At 37.0% G+C, this 24,360-nt stretch overlaps 1 protein-coding gene across 7 annotated transcripts in view; it reads right to left on the bottom strand.

Moving 5' to 3' along the window:
- Positions 1-24,360, bottom strand: part of LOC143037418 (oxysterol-binding protein-related protein 11-like) — a 174,189-nt gene that overhangs the window by 34,661 nt on the left and 115,168 nt on the right. For 5 of the 7 annotated variants that reach the window (XM_076205570.1, XM_076205571.1, XM_076205573.1 and 2 more), the window contains 3 exons: positions 15,994-16,119; positions 8,785-8,880; positions 4,096-4,382 (listed from right to left, as the gene is read on the bottom strand). In XM_076205570.1, coding sequence (XP_076061685.1) covers positions 4,096-4,382; positions 8,785-8,880; positions 15,994-16,119 — 509 coding nt within the window. The remainder of the gene's footprint in view (positions 1-4,095; positions 4,383-8,784; positions 8,881-15,993; positions 16,120-24,360) is intronic. The other 2 variants (XM_076205575.1, XM_076205576.1) reach the window with 2 other exon arrangements.

Raw genomic sequence — 24,360 nt, 5'->3', positions numbered from 1 at the left:
CATTTATGTTTATTTGTAGTATGTTTAGGGTATGTTTTTGTGTTTGTGTATTTTTGGGTGCACATGTTGTTGCATGACAGCTGCAACTCCAATTCTTTGTGTACTGGCTTGTGCTGGAGAATGTAGTGCAAATGGGGTGGAATCAAAATTGAAATGAGTTGCAATTGATGAATATTGGTTTTGTGCATGTTGGGCATGTGCATGTGCCTACACTGGTTTCAATATCTTTGGGTAAAAGGAGTAGATGTAGGAGGGTAGGCGCCTGGGTACTGACCTTATGTGAAAACACATGACTAAGGAATGGGGAGATAGTTAAGAGAAATGATAGGGTGAATTTCTGGGCCTGATATGGACACCATGTACCAGCCCCTCTGGAGCCACATCTCTTTGTGGAGGTGGGGATAGGGGTGTTTCTTTGCAGTCCAACACAGACTTGATGTTGACTCAGGATTGGTCATAGTCCGTTAAGCTTCTATCCAACATTTTTACGGGTATTTTCATACAATGTCATATTTCTCTTAACAGGAAGAAATCTATAACAGATTGAGATATTATACAGCATGTAAGAGGCTGGTAGAGAATACTTGTAGGTAGAGAAGTGGGTAGAAAGTGGGACAGATGGTGAGGGTTGCATTTTTATAGATCAGGTGTTTGTAGGCGAAGGTTTGCACAAGCTTGCTCTCCGCCTTGAGTCATAAAATGGCTGGGAGCCTGTATGATGTGTTTTGCTTACTACTTGTAAACTAAGTAAGTTATGCAGAGATTTCAGATTGCTTCAGTAAACAATACTGCATATAGACTTGTAACAATGAATCCGATTAAAGAAAGGGTAAAGGAGAATATTCAATTGGTTTATGATTGTAAGATCACACCCTTTGGGGAGGAGCTTGAATATAAAGTTAAAGATCATTGGACTAAAAAAATCATGACATCGCTGCAGAACTTACTTAGGACCTAACAATGTGTGTTCTCACAGGATTCATAGATTGTACCTGGAGAAGTATACAGTATAACCAATATTCAAAAAAGAAAAAATATACAAACATTTCATTCCCCCTTGTCTGAAGTACATTATATAGAAACTGAAAAAGAGGAATATTTGTATGCACAGGGCCTATCACCTAAAAATCTGTAAATTAATATAGGAAAAGAAGTGACAAGAGAAAGGTGGGTGAAAGTGAAGAAAGGGGAAGTGACTAAAGACAGTGGTGAAAATCTAAGAGACGTACGAAACAAAAGTCAAACACAAGACAGCATAATATTCTAACTTGGAAGCTTACACAAAATTTCCCATGTTTGAAACAGCAGCTTAAAATGTAGTACTTAAAAAAGAAGAGGTTAATGATCTACATATCTAGTTTTGAAATACCCTTCTTTTTATTTCAAAGTGTCATTCATGTTGTTAATTGTGATGTTTCTGTTGTGGTCAGTATGTACCAGAGATGCTGCATATAACTCATTTTGGTTGACCAATTAGTTTTGTTTAATCTCACCCTCCTATTATATGACAATATCTGTCACAATGAAATGATCGTAAAGGGAGGCAATACTGATTAAGTCCTTTGGCAAAGTGACAAATGTTAACTTTATTCTATTTGTTCATGGTGTTGCGCTCTGTGTGTGTCATTTGTTTTATGTTGTTTTGATTTTGTAAGTGGGGGGGAATGCTAGGGACTCGTAGAAGAAAGACTGGTGTGAAAACTTTTCTATTTGTAAAAGCAAAACACTGCTCTTATAATCTTTTATTTACCCTGCCATGCTGATATATAAATTAAACAACAATTCTGCACATTCTATTCTGGTTAATCCAAGATAATTCTATTCAGCTGAAGGATGCATCACTATAGTTATGGACCTAAAAATCTTATTGATATTTCATTTCCTCAGTCTCAAGTGAATGATACTGTATGATGAGTTTTATGAGTGTTGAAATGCTCTAATGATGATATGCAAGTGTGTAAGAAGAAGAAATAAGGGTCGAGGTTAAGTAAAGGTTAGGATGAACATGTTCAAAAAGGACTGGGTACATTGATAAATGATGGTTACAAAAACAAAAATGTACATGAACACAAATAATGTAAAAATAATGCTAGGTCAGGCAAAAATATAAAAGACATACAGCTGAGCACATATCTAACACATATAAACTAATGCACACAAGAAAGATGCAGACATACATTTCCATGAAGACATACATTTGCAAAGACATTCATACAGAAAAAAATGGCAACAGATGACTTTCATGACAAATGTGTCAGTTCAACTTCATATGAACATTTATTCAATATTGCATCAAATATGCAAAAACCACTAACACTTTGGGCAATGAATATTGAAACTGAAGAAAAACTAAGCAACATAAAGAAAAAAAATCACACAAAGCCTAATTGTGGTTATAGCATGCCTTTCAACTCAATGCTTTATGTTTTGCAAAAATCTATGCAGTACTTGCTAAAATGTCACTCAAGGCTTCAAAAAACCTTATAAAATATTTTGTAACATCCAAAGAAAATGTCAACTTTTAAATTGCAAATTGCAAGCCATACATGTCACCCTCTGAATGTATTAAAAACAATGTCTCATAAAAAGGTACTGACTAGCATAAAATTTTGGGATCAAATTGAAAATGATAAAATATGAAAAAATAATAATAAATGAAAAAAACAATAATATATAAGTAAATAAATAAAAACTGCATTTTACTGGCCTAGCAGCTTGTTAAGGAAGAGCATGGGGTGTGACCAGGTACTAATGAGCCTTAAATTACACATTTCAAGGTTACTATTGAAACTACACAAATACAATTCTTTATCTATCATCTGTGACACCAAAGTCCTCTTTCACCACAGAATATTATCTACTGAAATTAAACAATTACATAATATGAAACCTATTTCATTTTGGTGTCATCAGCAGTGCCTGCCAATAGCCCCATTCGCTTCCAATGAAACAATTATAGGGGTTCTTAAAAATGATGAATTTGCTCCCATGGATGTTGAGAGTATACAGTACACATGCTCATCCAGCTCAACTACTTACCCTGATGCCCCTGAGAAGTTTACAGTGGTGGGTAAAATTGAAATGCTCACTGACATGACCTGCAATCCTTCAAGTAACATCTATGAACATGAATCACTGAAGTTAACAGAGGCAAGTAAAACTGAAATGCTCATTGACATGACTTACATTCCTTCACATAAAACTGAAGTGCTCACTGGCATGACCTACAATCCTTCAAATAAAATTATGTTTACTGATATGACCTATAATCCTTCAAGTAAAATTGAAACGTTCATTAACATGACTTGTAATCTTTCAAATAACATATGAAGATGAATCAAACATCAGCTAAAACATTCTCTGCCAGTGCAGGTCCTATGTTGCATCTTCAGATATAAAATGTAATTTTTTTTTCTTTTTTTTCTTTTTAAATTAAAATTCCTTGGTAATCTTTGGAATATTATTGGAGATGTTTATTCCAAACCTCACTTACCTTTTATGGTTAACAAACCCCTAACTGTGAAAAACACAAGTTTTTCCACCTAAAAAATATTTAATTTTTTTCAAACTCATTAAATTTTCCTGTTTTTTCATATCCAACACATAAAGCAGTGATCAGTTGACCACTCAATCTATTTTCTAAAATATCCAAACTTCTGGCCTAATTAACTAGTATGGGGGAGATACAAGAAAAGTCATATGGGTTTCAAATGGGTCACAGTTGTTTCAAACAAAATCATACGTAAATCTATACTTCTACTTTAAGGTTCATGGCCACACCTCGCCTTAGTACTGTGAACTTGAATGGTATGTGCAATCAAACGAATGTAGTCTTATGAATCAAAAAAATGCTTGCTTGCTAGATCAAATTACTGAGAAGTACTGCCAATAGTGTGTAAAACAAAGTGCAGACAAATCAAGATATCAGAAGGAAGAAGAAAAAAACATATATACAGGTTATGAGGCATTGTAAGGATACAAATGATACTGGAGAGGAATGGAGGAAGATAAAGACCATGACGTAGGTAAACACACACTCAGGACTGATACATACAAAGCTGACATCACAATATAGCTACATGCAGACATCATTACCTGGCACTTTGGTAGTTGTGGAAGGGGGAGCAGAAGGAGCGGTTGCAGTGGTGGAGGCCATGACGCTGGAGGGGAGGGACATGGTAGACACATTAATAGCTGCCACATGGTTAAGGGGCTGGGTGCTAGGTGTGGCTACATGGTTGTTGGTGTCTGTTGCTGGCACTGAGGCAGGGGACGACGCCACAGTGGTGACAGTGGAATGGTTGGCAGGAGAATGTGGAGCTGTGCGTGAACGGACGGACGGAGAGCTGGAACGGTGAAGGGATGGGGAGCCTGACCTTGCACTGGTGAAAGGAAAGGGCCATTATCATTTAAAAAACCCTACAAAGATGCTTATTATCATCATTTTCATTATCATTATTTACTATCCATACATTTTCATACTTACATATCAAGAAGTTATCAAAAATAAAATGTAAACATATATCAGTGTTGAAAAAATAAAAACTCATATAACAAAAGGTTCTCTTTAAATGAAAATTCATACGGATTGTGATGTTAAAATATCACACAGAAATAACAAATAACAAGTAGGAATGAAAAAACACTAAATGTACTAGAATAAAAAATACACAACTAAATGTATAAAACATATATGTATGCATACACAAATACACATATACATATATGTATCTATTGGGAAGGGGAGATGTTAAGATACGAAAAAAAAGTGTATGTTTATGGCTTTTATGTCTCTCCCCACAAAACAAGGGTCACTATTCACTTTTTTTTTCAAGTTACAGAAAAAAAAAAAAAATTGTTCCTGTAAACAAATGACAGAAGACTACATATATCTGACTACACCTTCCTACATTCCTCTCTTTTGCATATCTTTCAGTTCAGACTTCCAACTCCAATCTTAGTTCTCCTCTGTTCCCTCCCAGTCCTCTCCTATTATCTTTTTGAGTACTTCCTCTACTCTACTTGTATTGCAATACCATTCTTATCTCCATGTTCCTCCCAAAGATACCCCGACATTCTCACTCCATATTCTAATTGGCCGTCCTACCCAATCACCTTTGAACTGTCCATTTTTCTCTCTCCAACCAGTCCATTTTCATTATCTCTACATGACCAGGAATATAGTTCAGCAGACATTCAGCTTTCCTTATAGTCTTTTATTTCAAAATCTCTCATATGTGCATGTAATTGGCAGTTGCCGACAAGATTGTTACAGTTTTATCAAGTACTTGATAAAGCTGTAACAAGCAAAATGTACTTAATTGTACAAGGCTCCATCCTCATATGGTGGTTCTTTTGATAGATCTTTCTCATGTCTCCCTATTTGGTAGCTTCTTTTGCTTTCTGCACTACTAGCAATCTAAGTCCATCAACCTGACATGTTTCAAAGAAGCTTTTACATGCTCACAATTTGTTCTTATAAAACCACATTATCTCCACTTTAATCTTCACCATTCTTATCTGGAGGGTGAAAGAAGACTGGCAGGACTGCACCAATTACTGATATCAGAAAAAGCAAATAGGATATTGGGATTGTTAGTGTGACTTTTTTACTTCAAAATCCCGATGATTCCAATTAAATGAATCCCTTATCCACCCACACTAGAAATATGTAGTTTCTGTGTGGTCCCCATATCTTATCAAAGACAATGATAGATATTTCAAGAGTGCAGCTGTGAGCCACAAAACTCATATCAAACATAAGAAACAAAGCATGCAAAAATCATTTAAAACATTAGAATCTATTCTCTTGTGGGGGAGGAATGGAGGGAATTAATGATAACATCGAATTTTAAAACATTTTCAGACTAAATACTAACAGGATATAGATTTAAGTAGAAAATACTTTTGCCAACCACTGTACATCATCAATGAATGGAATAAGCTTCCAGCTGAGGCAAGTGAATGTAATATAATTCAGTTTTAAGATTCATATGCACTGACTGCATGGTAACATGTAGCCAATACTTTAGAGACTGTTTTGGGGTTCCCCTACAGACCAGAGCTATATATCATTCATCTATATTAGATTTAAAATCTCTACTCATAAAGAAATTATGGTACTTTTGCACTACTACTGTCTCTCCTCTATGCCATTCCCCTGACCCTGGCTTTTAGCATTTCTATGACTCTACCTCTGACTGATACCCCTGAGGTGGTGATGGGAGGATTCTGCATGTGTTCTCAGGCACATTGTAATAGGTGACTAAATGGGTTAGAATGAGGGGACTAGGGATCCTCCACAAATAGCCAAGGCATAAAATGGTCTGAGAGGAGGACTGCAACCAACACCCTTGTAAATGGGTTGTCAAATAAGCATGGGTGTGGTTTGGATGAGAATAAATGGGAAAAGATTGGAGGTGTGTTTGTAAGATGGATATGTTAGCAATGAATAAAACTAAACTGAAAGAAAGGGGAAAATTTGAGTTTGGAAGTGTGATGAGATGAGTGTTTGGAGCAATAAGTGGGTGAGGGAGGGAAGGAATAGCACTGTTGGTAAATGATAACAGTTACATCCATGATGGAGTGGAGAGAGGAGTCTCCAAGGATAATGTGGGCAATGGTGAAATTGGAATGTAAGGGTTTTTTAACCTCTTCAATCCTAGTCAAATTCTCGTTAGTAGCATTGGATGCCTGAGGTACAATGATTGATGCATCACAATACTTAGGTTATAAAATATAGTCACTGCTGTATTATTCATTCTCTTGCACTGAATAATAATAAACACAGAAAACATGATCAAGCTAGTTCACAGAATTTGGGGGTTGCTCAGCTACAACTACAAAATTAATATAATCAAGATCCAGACACTCATATCTCATGACACCTATGTAGGCATCATCATATGGAAGAGGTTAAGAGTACCCACAGTCCTGGTAATGAGGAAATAGAAGAGATACTTTTTGGGTTGATTTAAATAAATGTTAATTTTTGGGAAGAATGTGAATGTAGTGGTGTTGGGGTCTCACTGCTACGAGATGAACCAGTTGATGAAGTAGGGAGGTTCTGGGTGTCAGGTAACAATACATGGAAAAGGATGGTGGAGGGAGAGTGATTCAGAGGGAATTGATGGGCTATGTAGTAGTCCCCAAAGGGAGGACTAGAAGAGCTCTGGCTATTAATGTTTCAGGGGAGAGAGCAAGGAATTGTCAATTCAATATCAGGGTAGAGGAGAGGGAAAAGGGAGGGTGGTAGAGAAGTACCAAGATTAAAAGAAATCAAATGAGAAGGAAAAAGATGAAGCATACTATGAGATGATAAGAAAAGTATGGGAGGTAGTGAAAAATGGGGGTAAACAGGAGTAGAAGAATGGATATGTTTCAAGGCACACATGGGAATACAGTGGTTGTATTTTTCTTCCTCATCACCAATGGGGGATTAGAAAAGGAAGAGGTAAGAGTCAAAGAAGTATAAAGAATAGGTTCAAGGGAACAGCAGTAGTACAAAAAACATTTCATCATTTATTTGTAGATTTCATACATAGACAAATGATGTTTGGTTCTGGTCCATGGAGGTACACCAAAACAGTCCCTGAAGTGTAATATTATATATATATATATATATATATGCATCAGCCCCTCATGGCTGTAACTCCTGATGGAGATGAGGGGGTTGATAGGTTGTGAAAATGGACAGACCTGCTGTCCATATAAATGAAATGGTGGGAGTAAACCAGCTTCAGCTGTAAGACCCTGCTGTGGAGGTGTTGGGTCTTGCTGCTTTGTTTCTGATCCAGGCAGTGGGTAGGGGGAAGGGATGGCCCTTCACCCACAAGGAGCTAAGATACACATACACACACTTTCCTATGTTTTTTCTAGCAAGTAATTTCTCATATATAGTCCAAGTTGAATTTCTTTTTGTAGCCTGAGGATTTTTTTCTTAATGATGATGATCATATGGCTTAACATCACAAACTCCCCTCTATCGGAAGGCTAGGATGGTGCCCCTCACAGAGTACTTTGTAGTGTGGAATTTAACAAACCATGCCCTTGGTTCTACTTCGCCAATGGCAGGGCTCGAACTGCCATCCATCAACTTTTGCCTCAAGTAACAACACCCTAACCCGCTCAGCCAGTGAGCTTCCACTCACTAGAAGCTGATAATAAAAGCTATCTATATAGGTACCAAGGGCTTTTTCTCCCTTACAAGGAAGGTAACCAAGTCAAAGTCAAGATAATAAAAGCAACACAAAAAATTTAAGTTGAGACAGGTGAAACAAGAGATTTCTGGCACTTCCCCAAAAATGACTAAAGAATTTCATTCCACTGCTATACCTCCTATCTTCTACTGTGAAAGTAGTGTTAGTTTCACTCTGCAAAAATGCTGAACTTGCTTAACTTTTGCTAAAACTCCATTATTCCTCTGACTAAAACACTTTTTTTTTTTCTACACCTTGTCTAAGCAAACTGTAACTTCTCAATCAATCTGCTATTACTCTTCATGTTGGAAATATACACACAACGTCCACCCTCAGGTCTCTTCCAAATGGCATCATATACAATAACAAAACACCTTGTGACCATATGCATCAAGCCAGAGAAACTGATGGCTCACTTTAATACCATGGTGTGAAACATCCCATTTTGGGCCAAAAGAAACTACAATTACTATATTCAAAGTTAATATGTTATTCAAATTACCCTTCACCACAAAATACTAAGTACCTGAAGAAATACTCCACTATAATGGTGCATATCTAAAACTTGCATGTTCTCTTCACCAACCTGTCACCTTTCACTTTCCCTGCATGGCTAAACCACCTCAATGAGGACCTGTTCATCTGTTTCTCAAAATTCATGATGTTAAACTTAAATAAATAACTGAAAAAAAAAGAATGCAAAAATGTTCAGTTTCACAAAAAGGGGCAACTTAATTCTTCAAAGTGTAGCTTGAAGACAAATCTTATAATGAATACACCCAAAATATAAAGGAATACAATGGGTATAAGGAAGTACAACCAACCATCTCAGTCCTGCTATATGTGTAGGAGAGCAGTTACTTCCATTTTACATTTTTCACTCATCTAATTATCCACTCTCTTCATAAATACATACATCCATCAACAAGTCCATTTCCACTGCTTTTATCTAATTCCAGTAGACTATACCCATGTCCACAATTCAGTCCATTACTGCAACATTGTTTTGATAAACATCTTTGTTTTAATTCACATCTCCCCATCCCCTACATCCTATCCAACAGCTTTCTCCACCCTTGTTCTCTGCCTCACTTCCACATTTTTTGCCCTATCCATCCTCATAACACCTGCTATACTTCTCAAACAGGCTCTACATTTCCAACTCCCTTAAATTCTAATTTTTTGTTCAATATGGTGTTGTGGACACAGTGATTCCCTCATACATTCACATTCATAACTCTTCCAATCACTTTGGGTACCACTACATACCCTACCATCTACCACCTGAGCCGAGCCCATGTATCAATCACCCAATTTGTTTCCCCAGGTCTCTTAGAGTAAACCCATGCCTCCCAGGTAAATGGCAACAGCCACTGGATTAGCCCATAAATCACTCAAGGAGGAAATATTGTGTTGTCTGGGTTAGGCTAGAGTAGAGCAATGTAACGTATTCCCTGTTTTCTGTGTGATGGTTGCATCTGGGGCAATTTGTTTCTATAGCCATGCCTATTCTGGTTTAAATGTGGCTTAGTGTTGTTGAATGATCACCTGAATGCAGTCAAGCAAATGTAGTTCTTGCTTCTCTCTGGAGGAATTTTTTAGTAGGACTAATATCTGGATGGGTCTGTTGGAGGAGTTACGTGGTCTGTTTTGGAGTGCATGTTTTATGATTCGAGAGTGAAAGTATTTCTGTAAGGATGTGTTTATGTAGCCCTATATACATATCTTTTTAAGCAGCACTATATATAATTCCAAGAGGTGCTAAGATAAGAGGGAGGGTGGAGGGGTGTGGAGTGTATTCAGGGATGGAATGGGTGGGAATGATTTTATGCCTTTTCCTTTTTGGCTACCTCCCTTGTAAGGGGGAAAAAGCCTTGGTATATGTATGTATATATAATTTCAATCTCTACACCATTTCCTGTTAAAAAAAAAAGTAGCTAGGGACTAGAGAGAAATAATCATCACATTTATGCAAACATACACACATACATACATTGCACAAGCCTTCACACTGTTAACACCTCCGTTATCGTCGTTGTCGTTGCGTGACCAAGAAGAAGAGGATTTACGACGAAAAAGGAAACCTAGTTTGTATTGTAGGGGTGGGGAGTGATCGTGAGTGTCTGAAATGATATCTCTGCAGTGCTAGTCATTTGTATTAACATGGAATTAGCGAAAATGAATGAAAACAACGACTCGAAAGCCAGTCACGAACCAGAGCCATCTGGCGTCAGTCGATCGAACCGCGATGTAAACAAACCTTGTCCAAACACGTGCGATGAGAAAGATTTTCCAGGATTTAGTAAGTATGAAAGCAGGAACTTAAGTCGATTATTAGAGATAGAGAGAGATATGAGCAAAAATAGGATTCGGTGGGAGAATGAAATTATGGACTTAAGAAAAGATATCATAGGATTAATAGACTGCTTAGCACAGGCGAATCACGAAATTTCTGACCTAAGAAAAACCAACTTGGATCTTAAAAACAAGATTAAAGAAATGAAAAGGGATATAAATGAGTTGAAGAATGATAACGAAAAGAAAACTAATAATAATAACAACAGCGAAAATTTAAAGAGGTGAACAATAAATTACAAGAATTGACACAAAAGATCAAAGAGAACCTAGGTGAGGAAAGTATTCAGAAAATTAAGAAGTGGAAGGAAAACATCGAAAACAAGGAAATTGCTTTTATAGAAATAGTTAAGCAACAAATGCAGGATAATGCAAAAGACACAATTATCCAAGTGATTAACGAAAAAGCTAACTGGGTCAGGGATACAGTAGATAGAAAAAAATGTATTGTGGTATATGGACTGAAAGAAAAACAGGGATCGGCGAGGTACATGAGAGAAAAAGAAGAAAAAGAGACAGCAGTAGAAATCCTAAATGAAATTCAGGGGGGAGAAAGAGAGGCAGGCATAGACCTGGAAGAGACATATAGAATCGGTTGCTATTCTAAGGATAGAAATCGATCTCTAAAGATAAAATTAAGGTAACAGATGGTAGTAGAAGACATATTTGAAAAAGTAGGCAACTTGGCAAAGAGTGAAAGTGCAATAAGATATGGATAAAAAGAGAAATGAGTACTGAGGAATAAGAAAAAGAAAAGTCACTAAGAGAAGAAGCAAAGGAAAAAAAACTTAATGAGGACGGAGACAAAATGCAAAGAATTCTATTGGAGAGTAATCGACATGAGATTGAGACAATGGCGCATCAAAACGAAAAAACCAAAGACAGAAAAAATAATGGAGAAGGAAGAAAATTTAAAGTGGCCTATACTAACATTGACGCATTAATTTCAGGTCTGAACGAACTCAATGATTATCTGTTAGAAGAAAAACCAGACATAATGGGAATTGTAGAGACTAAACTAAGAGGTGAAATACCATCCATCATTATTGGACAAGGTCTATACAATTACTGGATAAAAAACAGGGACAAGAAGCAGGGAGGGGGAATCATGTTCTTGGCCAAGAAAGACCTAAACATGACAAAAATTGCAGAGGGCAAAGGTAATGTTGAACTGATCATGATAAAAGTTGAAGGCAAGAATATAAAAAGTAGAAAGTTTGTGGTTATGTGCCTCCAAAAACAAATGCTTGGAAAGAGAACATACAAAAATGCTAGAAGATACAAGAAAATCACTAAATGAGATACTAATGGGTAAGGGTAATCTGGTAATTATGGGGGACTTCAATTGCAAAGAAATTTGTTGGGACAACATGACAGTGCGAGGAGGAGATGACTTGTGGGGCAATGTACTGCTATACATGACCATGGAGTACACAATGACCCAATGGGTCAGTGAAAATGCAAGGTACAGAAACGAAGAGCCATCGAAACTAGATTTAATATTTACAACAGAACCTGAAATAGTGGACAGAGTCCATTACAAGACACCAATTGGAAAGAGTGACCTGTACTCATCGAAACTGTACTAAAGGAAGAAATAGACATGGAGAGGAACAAAAAGCATAGGAAAGGAAGATTGATGTACAACAAAACAGACTTTGCAAAACTAAAGACATTCTTCCGGAATGCAAACTGGAAAAAATTCTATATGGAAGAGATAACAGTGGAAGAGGAATGGAATATATTGATGGATAATTACAATGAAGGGGTAAACAGGCATGTACCAAGACAAAAGCGAGAGAGTACATTCAACGTTGGTTCAACAAAAGATGCAGTGAGGCAAAAGACAGAAGAGACAAAGCTTGGAAAAGGTGGAGAAAAGACAAAAAACAAAGCAAATGGCAAATTTATATAAACTATAGAAATGAGTATGTTAATGTGAGAAGAGAGGAAAAAAGGAACCATGAGAAGGATATTATAGATAAATGCAAAGATCAGCCCAAGCTATTCTATCGGTATATGAATGGTAAACTTAAAACCAAATAGGAAATGGTGAAACTACGCCAAGGAAATATAGAATACACACAAGAATTAGAGATGGCCGAAGTCATGAACAACCACTTTAAATCTGTCTTCACCAGAGAGAAAATACAAAATTGGGACGTAGATAATAACAAGCAATCTCCCCACATGAGTGAGTTTACATCACAAAAAGAAATATCAGAACATCTATCAAAACTGGACATCAGAAAATCACATGGCCCGGATGGTATTGCAAATTGGATTCTAAAGGAATGCAAAGAAGAACTAACGGACAAAATACACATCATAATAAATAGTTCACTCAAAGAAGGAAAGATACCTAATGACTGGAAAAATGCTAACATTGTACCAATATATAAAGGAGGAAACAAGGAAGAACCCACCAACTATAGGCCAGTATCACTAACAAGCACTATAGCCAAAATTTGTGAGAAAATCATCAAGAATAGATGGGTAAAACATCTGGAAGACAACAACATATTAACCACTTCACTACGGGACTTAAATCTCGCGGGCAGCAGCCAATGCCAGCCGTACGACGTGTCGTAATAATACTCGCATCATAAAATATAGTCACGGCTTATATCAATCGTTCTCTCTTTCACCCGTGAATTTTGAAAACCACAGAGAATGGGATTAAGAGCAGATTAGGGAGAATGTAAAAACACAGGGGCAACTACAATAAATATAATCAAGACGCCGATATGGCAGCATCGCGAATCCACTTGCTCCTCATGACGCCTATGTGTGCAGCACCGTATGGAAGGGGTTAAACCCAAGATAATTTGGGTTCAGACAAGGAAGATCATGCACCACAAACTTAATATGCTTCTACTCGTGGCTAATAGACATAGTGCAAGAAAGAAATGGATGGGCTGATTGTGCATTCCTAGCCTTGCAAAAAAGCCTTTGACAAAGTATTACACAGAAAATTACTAAAAAAACTGGAACACATAGGAGGAATACAAGGGAACCTACTCTCCTGACTGGTAGAAAAATGAGAGAAGTGCTCAGAGAAAAATATTCAGATTGGAAAGAGGTGATCAGTGGAGTACCGCAAGGATCTGTACTGGCACCAATAATGTTTGCTATCTATATGAATGACATTGATGGGGACATGAACTGTTACATGAGCTTCTTTGCTGACGACGCCAAACTGTTAAGGAAAGTAGAAACTGATAAGGACTGTGAAGCACTGCAAGAAGACCTGAATAGGGTATGGAACTGGAGTCAGAAATGGGAAGTGGACTTTAATACTAAGAAGTGTAGCATAATGGAGTTTGGAAAAGGCAAAAACAGAATATCAGGAAAATATATAATTGGAACCAAGGAAGTAAAGAAAGTAGGATCTGAAAAAGATTTGGGAGTAATCATCACGAACAACTTGTCCTATGATAAACAGATTAACAAAATTGTCGGGGAGACTTACAACTTGCTAAGATCAATAAAAGTGGCATTTGCATACTTGGACGAAGACATGATAAAAAAAATATTGGTTACATTGATAAGGCCTAGACTAGAGTATGCGGCGACACTGTGGTCCCCCAGTACCAAAAAGAATATAAAGAAAATAGAAAGAATACAAAGAGCAGCTACAAAAATTGCACCTGCACTTGCAAACCTATTATACAAGGAGAGATTGGCTAAACTGGAATTACCGACACTGGAGCAAAGAAGAGAGAGAGGTGACCTACTGACCATCTACAGGATCATGAAAGGCACAGAGATACTTGATAGAGAGGACTTACTTAACTGGGACAAGAGAAACACAAGAGGACATGGAAAGAAAATCAAAAAACATAGCTATAGAAGAGAACTGAAGAAAAACAGTTTTCCACATAGAGTTTTGGACACTCGGAACAAACTGGATAATGAAATAGTATGCACAAAAACCATTCATTAGTTTAAAAGCAAACTAGACACTGCGAGATACAATGGCGGGACACCACGAGCATAGCTCTCCTTCCTGCAAAATACAACTAGGTAAATACATCAAAAGGCCCTTTCCCCCTTCAAAGAGGGTTGGCTGATTCAAAGTACCCCCTACACCCCTCCCTCACCCACCCAAAAACCCATTGAATGTCCCTCCCATCTTAGCTCCTCATGGATGACAGATCATTCCTGTCCCCTGCCACACTGCTTGGGTCACAGCAAATGCAGCAAGACACAGCACCTCAATGGTAGGGGATAACAGCTTCATTTCATGGCAACCCCTCCTCCCCTCCCTCATTGATTAAAAAAGAAAATATATACAGATAAATGAATATTCATTATTTATAAGAAGTGAGGAAAATTAACCCCTCCTTCCTTTTTTCTGTTTATATTCTAAAGTCTGAAGAGTTTATCCTCAGTGTGGAGAAGTTAATGAGCCCTATTTTGTAGGGAGATCCAAAAGGTGAATGAAATAAAATGTATGTTGTACAAAGTACTGCAGTAAATAGATACATAAACATGTATTCTTTTCTGTTTTGAGATGTTTTCTCTTACTGTGTGTTTAGCTATATGTATATATGCATATAATCATGTACATATATGAAAACACATGATAAAATTTAATAGCACAAGAATAAAATAATATTAAGGAAGCAGATTAAACAAGAAAGTGCTAGATACCTTCTATCTATTACTAAAACCAAGGTTAGTTACTGTGAACTATTGTATCTGCTACACTACCAAGAAAGAAAGAAATTCTATAAAGAAATTATAATAATAAAAGCACCAGAACAAAACATTAGAAATAAAAGGCAACTCATGTTATAAATTTCTGTGATCCTCAATGTGAAAAAACCTGAATCCCACTTTGATGAAGAGAAAAGCTTTGAAGCAAAAGCACCATAAAAAGCACAAAAGGAGACAAGGAAGATTGTAGACTTGGCCTCAAGAGCAGTTTAGGTGGTCAGTTGGTCACATGGCAACTTAAACGAGTATTTGTTCAACTCTCAGAAAAAAAAGAAAGCTGTTGTGACCACACTACAGCCTCCCCCCCTCATTCATAAGTTAAAGCTTAATACATCAAGTACCCAATATCAAATTATTAAAGAAAATAAAGTTATTGCAAATGCTAATGTCAAACATTACATTATCATTACACAATCAAAAATTTATTCCTATTGATGCAGTGTTTTAAATATAATCAATCCATAAGGCATAATAAGAAATGGAAAGAATTTTTAACACTGCTAAAAGAGAACAAGATATTAGTATGAAAATAAAACCAGTAACATAGTCTATCTACTCAAGACAAGTATCCAGCACAAGATGCTGTGAGATATAGATGTTGAAACATCAGGAAACTGGAGTTATTTTGCTCTACACAGTAGCACTACTGTACACAGCAGAGTGAAAGTGAAACGTCTTCAGAGAGACATTTGCCACTTTCCTCTGCTTTGTTACGTACGCAGTCGGTGATGACCGACGTTTGGGCAGAGCTGTTGCGGCGTCAGAAGCCGCCCTTCGGTGAAAACGAGGAGAACGACTTAGCAGAGGAGATGAGCGAGGAGAAGCGCGTGTTAGGGAAGAGACCCTACAGAACACAACACAAAACATTTACCCAAGTGTATGGAGAACACTCAAAAGCAGTACTGCCACCTGTTTATATACACGCAAAAATTTTTAGACAATGCAAATGCAACCATAGGTAAATTTTCTATTACTAAGCTTAAATAAGAAAATTAATACTTTCCATATTAAAAGCAATTCTATATAGGTATAAATATATATATGTATGAGGAAAATCTCTTAGCTATTGCTCTTTTCTCCATTGCATAAAATAAAAACATATAAATACAAAAGTTATCTGCAGATCATATGCATGCAAAACTTGTGAAAGACTGTGCAAAAATAGCATCCTTAGAAAAACAGGAAATGAATGCCTTACTACAAAGAATGAACAGCTCCTAGGTAAATCACAAAGCATTGTAACTTGTCTTTAAATAAATGCTAAGAATATGTAATCATTCTGGATGGAAAAAATAAAGAACTTTCTTAGTGTCCCGTAAAAATCTGATTACCTAACTACAATGAAAATTACCCTTTTATCTATAGTAGCTTTCTAAAAAATTCAAATCCTATGAAGTCAGGTGATGTGTCTCCTCCCAACCAGCAACATAAACACTGAGGCACTTCTAAGCCTAAACCTCCTCTGGAAAACAGTGACAACACTTTATATGCAGCCACTTCTTTCCTTTATCCAAGCATGACATGCATGAAAACTAACAACACAGATTGATAATATGCATAACTCATAAGATCCAATCAGAGTAGTAAATCACCACTATTCACTCAATCCATTCATGAAAGCTTTCCAATAATAAAAAATTGCTGCCTAAAGTTTCAATGACTGGAAATATGTGGCCTACAGCAGTTGGTAATGGTCCTCATGTGCTCTCACTGATCTCTGGAGGATAAAAAATTGGAATGTTGTCTGTGCTGTATTAGTGTGACTGTTTTCATGTAACTGGCTTATAGATGTTGGGGGGAAGCAATAGTCAGTTGTCAGCTCTTACAAAATAAATAAATAAATAAATAGATAGATCAATATTATATATATATATAAATATATATATATATATATATATATATATGTATATATATATATATATATATATATATATATGTATGTATGTATGTATATGTATGTATATATTTTAAAGTGAACAGAGATATCTTGGGCCCAGCCCAGGGACAGTGTTGGGGCTGCACCTCCTGACAGGGTTCAAGATGTTAATAGGTTTGAAGATGGGCAGCAGGAAAATGACTTACATTGACATTCATCTTACAGGTACCTGTTGTTGGTCCAAAAATTTTGCAACTTAAGTAAAAATTGCAAAATCATTATTTGTATCTTACTCATTCTTGATAACTTCCATATGCTTTCACTTATCTATCTCAACTTCCCTTCTACCAGGTAGCAATGTGACAATACTCTGTGTTAAGCTAGTCGTCCTGCCCCACTTTGGGCAGCCAAATATTAGGCTGGTTTGAAGGCAAACTCTGATGGAGAGAATTTGTTTATTTAGAAATGAATGTTGGGCGCCAATAATAATAGGTCACTCTAAATACAAGAAAAAGGGGAAAAAATGGCAAGAGAGGCAATGACTGTTTCAAGTCGTGTCCCAACTTGGTCTGCTTGCGGAGGAGAAAGGAAGTGAGAAAGCAACAGAGATCACTAGCCAGGCTCAAAGTGTGATGTTCCAAGGCAATCTGAATCTTCAGCATTCATCCGGTCTTTTATACCTGTGCCCTTAATTGGTGCAAGGGCAAAGTTGATGTGTGGGAAGTTGGACACAAAACATTCTTATGCTGCTGACTCATGGAGGACTGATACTACACATGAATTTTTCAAAGTGTTTAGTGTTTATCATCATGTGGTCAGGCGAGGCTCTGGTTGAGTCACTGCTGGGACTGATGCTGGTATTGCATGTGAATTCCTCAAGGAGGCTTTGTCCCACCCGTAGGCCTCAAGTAAGCTTTGGTCAAGTCATGCAGCCAAGTGGTACATGGTTCACATGATTAGGCCCATGAGCAATTCCCTTGGGAGCCTCATGGGTCAAAAGTCATGGGACAGGCCAAAGAAGAGGTGAAGATAGGAGTGATGAGGATCAAGAAATGAGGATTAGAAGTGAGTGCAACCTCCTAGCACTGCTATCTTCCTTGAATACCTTTACATCCAGAACTCTTCTAATCCTGCTTTTGGGTACCACTATATAGTTCATTAATCCCCTCTCAACTACCCTCTTATCCACCACCCTGTCCCATGTATACTTATGATTGTCTCTCTTCTTTTAAACAGTGTTCACTATTATCAACTCCCTTTCTATACACATTTCAGAGATCTCTGCTATAGTTCTTATATGACACCATTTACCTCCCTACTACTCCATCTACCAGTTCATCTCCAACATTAGCAATATTTCCCAACATTATATTTACATTTCTTCCAAAACTCACAACACATTCATTTAAATTAATCCAAAACAAGTCACTTTCCCCTTCATTCTTCACTTCTCTCACTACCAGGGATACATGCATTCACAAAAGCCCACATCTTCCAACCCAATTTCACCTTTGCCCAAATTATCATCACATACTCTTCTCTCCAATCCATGTACATCCATACCTCATTACATATCAGCAATGCCACTCCTTCCCTCACACCTCCATCACTCATAATACCCTACCCACCATGCTCCTAAGCTCCAACTCACCCTCCCCTTTCAGTTTAATTTCACTCAACACTAATACATCCATCATCTCAGAAAGCAACTACATTCATCCCTCAACTTAATGGACAAAGATAGAAAACACTGGTCCAATAAATACAATTAATTCAACATATTTACTGTAATTTAATATCAGACTTACAAAGGACAGTGAAGATAGGTTCTTGACATGCCACAATCATATAATGAGGGACTTGGAAGTTTATTCTGAAACACTGTACTTTGTCGATTGCCTCCAAAATCTGTTAAATGGGGTCCATTAAATCTAGGGTTGAATATATCAATCTCTTCCTTTTTACTCTCGTGTATACTACATCCACACAAATTTAATGACCCCATAACTAGGGTTCTGGTTGAAGTCTTCTTCCCAGACCCTCTTATGCCAGAACATTTTGCAGGAGAAAAATACAGAACGGGTGATCTTTAGTTCCCTCACTCCATCCCATCCAGTTATTGTCCATGACATTCATAGGATCACTGAAGCAATATTCTTCTCCTGCCAACCACAGGGGAATCAGGAAGAGGTACACTTATAGTGGTAAAAAATAGGTTCAAGGTAACATCATAAAGGAAATACAGCAGTAGTACAAAGTAATAGTACAGCAGCAATAGTACATCATTCCTTTATGAGTTGAGATTATAACTCTAATGTTTATCAAAATAAACACCATGTGAGGATGGAGCCTTTATTAGTACGATGTTTTGCTTGTTACAGCTTTTTCAAGTACTTGAAAAAGCTGTAACAAGTGAAACATCATACTAATAAAGGCTACATCCTCACATGGTGTTTATTTCAATAGACTTGTTGGCAACTGCCACTTTCATACAACTCTAATATTGACAAAAAATGTGAAGCTCTGGTCTATAGTGTAGCCCCAAAAGATTCCCTTAAATACTGACTGTATGTAATCATTCAGTTAACACACTGATGCAGAGTTTAAACACAATCATACAATAATTACCTTACATTTCATTAACTGAAAACCCACAACCCAAAAGTAGCTGGCAAGGAGTCCTCAGGCCTTGGTATAGGACTGTTTAAATGTCATCAGTTTATACTAATAGTAGGAGAGTAGTCACTGACTGTCAGCTCCCCTTTTGTTAAAAGGTGGAGAAAACTGTTGAAATTGATACAGATCTTTGGCCCAGTCCAGATATTGAGTGTCAGCCCCTCATGGCTGTACCTCAGATTGAGGTGAGGATGATGATGTGTCTTGAAGACAGGTGACAAGGAGATAATACTCTCAGACAGTCTCACATGACCACCATTTGCAGCTACCTATCACTGGTCCTACAACTATGAAATACAAGCAGAATTTAAAAATCTACACTGCAAAGACTACTAATGATACTACGTAGGCTGAAAGGCACAGTTTTACTATAGTCAGGAAGTAAAATTATTGAACTGGCTTACTTTTAGACCTTTCCATGCTCATCTCATCATATTATGATGAGCAGACTGGTTTACAAGCCAGTGAATTCTTTTCAGCAAATGGTTTAGATATTTCCATGTCATCACTGTCACAAAGTGAAGGGAGTATTGTATGCAGGGAAAAATTCAAATGATAGAAGAGAATGAAGAGTGTTTGTAAATGGAAGAGGAAATGACATGGTCCAAAACGATTTCTTCTTGGCTGTTCTGTATATCTCTTGAATGGAAGAGGGGATGTAGTCATCATGTAATGAAGTGGTGGGGGAAAACCAGCCTCAGCTGTTGGACCCAACTATGAAAGTGCTGTGTCTTAACATATTGCCTCTGACCCAAGCAATGTGGCTGGGAATAGGAATGACCTTTCATCCATGAGGAGCTTGGATGGGAAGGACAATAAATGGATTCTTAATTGAGTGTGTGATGGTAGGGTAGATGCAAGTTTTCTTTCAAATGCTGGAGTTTTACCATATCATACATTTTCTTCTAACTTTACACTTACCCATAACAGAAAATGGCACATATTTCAAAAACTATTCTGTGCTAAGGTCGTGTATTTACTACATTGTGCAATAATTCAGTCAATCTTGATGGTATTTCTGCCATCAGTGCATAAAAGTAGTGCTGTGACATGCATTAATATGACATGCTATATTCACAAATTTAATTAACTATAATTTAGGCTGGGCCTACTTCATAGCTTTGGAAAGACTTGGACATCCCCAGTTAGTCTAAATTTTTGTAATAAGACTGCATCAAAATTATGTGACTTTCTTTCCATGATCAATCAATCTGTTGCCCCAGGTCTCTCTTATATGAGACCCATGATTTCCAATAACTAGTAATAACCACCAGGGTACCCAGGAGGAGCCAAGAAAAGAGGGAGGGAGGGTGGTGAATGGGAGTGGAGTATGTGGGGATGAAATGAGTGGGAATGGATTTATGCCTTTGACTTTAGCTATCTCCCTTGGTATATGTATGTATATAATAACCACCAAGCTGGCCTACAAGTTGCTCATGGAAGAGATATATATCATTGTATAGGTAAGGATAGAATTGGGCAAAATTAGATAAGGTGTTCAATGTCTTCTGTGTGATGATTGCACCAGGAGCAGTTTACTTCTATAGCAAGACCTATTCTGTGTTGGTATTGCTAGCATGGTTCTTGCTTGTCATGGGAGTGATTTCTCTGTAGAGCTGATGTCTGGTGGAGTTTGATGGATGGGAGTTTTGTGGTCAGTCTTGGAGTGCTTGAATTCTGATCTGAGTATGAATCTATTTTACCTAGTTGTATTATACGGGAAGGGAGCTATGCTCGTGGTGACCCGTCTTTGCATCTTTCAGCATCAAGTTTATTCTTAAAATCGTGAATAGTATTTGCACACACTGTTTTTTCATCTACGTTATTCCATATATCCAGCACTCTGTGAGGGAAGCTATTCTTTTTCCTATCTCTTCTATAGTTGTCCTTTTTGAGTTTCTTTTCATGACTTCTTGTTTTTCCATTGTCATTTTTTAGTAAATCTTTTCTGTCAAGGATTTCTGTTACTTTCATGATTCTATATATAGTCAGTAGATCACCTCCTTCTCTTCTTTGCTCTACTGTTGGTAGATCTAGTTTTGATAATCTTTGTTCGTATGTTAATTTGGAAAGAGCTCGTGCCAACTTTGTTGTTGCTCTCTGTATTCTTTCTAGTTTCCTTATATTCTTTTTAGTACTGGGTGTCCAGTGTCGCTCCATATTCCAGTTTTGGTCTAATCAATGTGACTAATATTTTTTTTATCATTTCTTCATCCAAGTATTCAAATGCCACTTTCATTGACCTTAGCAGGTTGTATGTTTCACCTACTATTTTGTTTATATGTCTGTCCGGTGTCATGTCATTGCTGATTATCACTCCAAGGTCCCTTTCCAAGTGCACTTTTTTTTATTTCATTTTCATTAATTTTGTAATTAATTGAAATTCTGGTTTTGCTTTTACCAAACTCCATTATGCTACATTTCTTGATATTAAAGTTCACCTCCCACTTTTGAGTCCATTTCCAGATTGTGTCCAGGTCTGATTGTAATGAGTCACAGTCTTCATTTGTTGATACTTTTTTTAATATTTTTGCACCATCTGCAAAGGAATTCATATAACATTCAACTCCTTCATCCATGTCATTTACATATATGGCAAACATGATTGGAGCTACTACTGACCCTTGTGGAACACCACTTATCATCTCTTCCTATTTCGAGTATTTGTCTCTGATTACTACCCTCATTTTTCTCCCAGTCAGGAAGTCTTCCATCCATTTTAATAAATTACCTGCAATGCCACCTATTAATTCTAATTTTCCTATTAATTTTTGAGTGATACTTTGTCCAATGCCTTTTGTAGATCTAGATAGGCACAGTCTCCCATCCATCTCTCTCATCTATTATATCTATTATTCTCAAATAGAAGCAGATTAGATTTGTTGTACATGATCTTCCTTGTCTAAATCCAAATTGGCTTGGGTTTAGTATAGATTTTTTTTTTTTTGTATGGATGTGTACGGATGTGTTCCTTGGTAGAAGTGGTAGGTTATTCTAGATGTTTTAATAGTATGCAGCTACTGTTCTTTTTTTCTCTCTCCTTTTATCTTTCTTTATGTATGGTTATTTTTTCCTTCAAGTTCTATGTTGATCTTTGGCAATCTTTATGGGAGACACAGAGCACCTGGTTCTAAAATACCCCACACTAATAATCCCTACACAACAGCACAGTATTTCTTCCATGACTGACTTATGGACCTAGAAACCTCAGCCAGTTACCCAAGAACTGTGGGTTTCCTGCAAGATAAACCTGGGGCAAAGGACTGACTGAGTGGAAAGTGATTATTTCTCTAGTAATGTCTTTGAGTGATTGTTTAGTTTATTTTGTTTTGTTGAAGAAGGGTATGCTGTTGTGTATTAATGTTATGAGTTAGTCTTTGTGGTGTTTTTTTTATTCTCCGACTGGTGTATTAAATAGATATGGGTAGCATGGTTTGGAGTATTAGTTTCTTGTGTCTATGTAGTTGTTGAAGCTGTCAACTTGTAATATTGGTGGGGGGTAGTTACCAGAATTTTTTTGAAGTTTAAAAAAAAAAAAAAAAATAATAATAATAATAATAATAATCCAGGGAGGGGCAGTTGCCTTCCCTGACCCACCACCCTGAGGGTATGCTCCTGTTGTTGATGTTTACTTGTAGTAAATCTAAAGTATGTTTATTTGTTGTTGAAATATTTTTGAGTATGTGTGCATATCGATATGTTGACTGTAAATCCAATTCCTAATAGACTGATTAATGTTTATGAGTTACATGTGAGATAGATCCATGCATTTTATGTGCTGCATTTGATAGATAAACATATGTAATTTATGGGTTTTGTGCATGCTGAAAATGCAAAGGAGCCTGGATTGGTTTCAATGTAACCAGCTAGGATAAGGAGTGGTTGGGCAGGTGCTGGAGTTCTGACTTCCTTGTGTGATAAAAATTAAAATTATGTGTTGAAGATAGGTTGGAAAGAAATGAGGAAGTGATAAAGAGAGAGTTTCTGGGCCTTTTCTAGAGATCACATAGCAGCTCTGATCTCAGGATATGGGAACATGGTGCAGAATTTAAAAGTACTCTAATACATGGCCCTGTTGCATGTTGGGCATTATTGGCATCTTTCTTCTTTCTCAGCATCATTAGTGTTTATGAGGGGATACCCTAAAAATCGGAATTCTGCCATATAATTGTATTCACATATTTTCACATGTCTACACTTTTATCACCTTCAAAGTATTCTCAATGTGAAGCAATGCACTGGCCCAGACATGTTTTCCACTGTACAAAACAGTTCTGGAACTCTTGCAAAGATATGCTATTCAATCCCTTCGTTGTTTTCTTCTTAACCTCTTCCACATCTGCAAAATGTTTTCCTTTGAGGACTTTCTTCATTTAGAAGAAAAAAAAAATAATAATAATAATAAATAAATATATAGAATAAAAAAAATAAATAAAAGATTACAGGGAGCAAAATCAATTGAATAGGGAGGTAAGTGGGGCCATGCTATTTTCAGTGAGAAACTGTTTCACACCCAAGGTGGTGTACACTGGC

Source organism: Oratosquilla oratoria, chromosome 22 (genome assembly GCF_046742065.1).
Source record: "Oratosquilla oratoria isolate Oo_2021 chromosome 22, ASM4674206v1, whole genome shotgun sequence".
In the NCBI taxonomy this organism is placed as follows: Eukaryota; Metazoa; Arthropoda; class Malacostraca; order Stomatopoda; family Squillidae; genus Oratosquilla; species Oratosquilla oratoria.
Note: the sequence above shows the minus strand (reverse complement) of the source record. Positions and strands in the feature narration are given on the sequence as shown.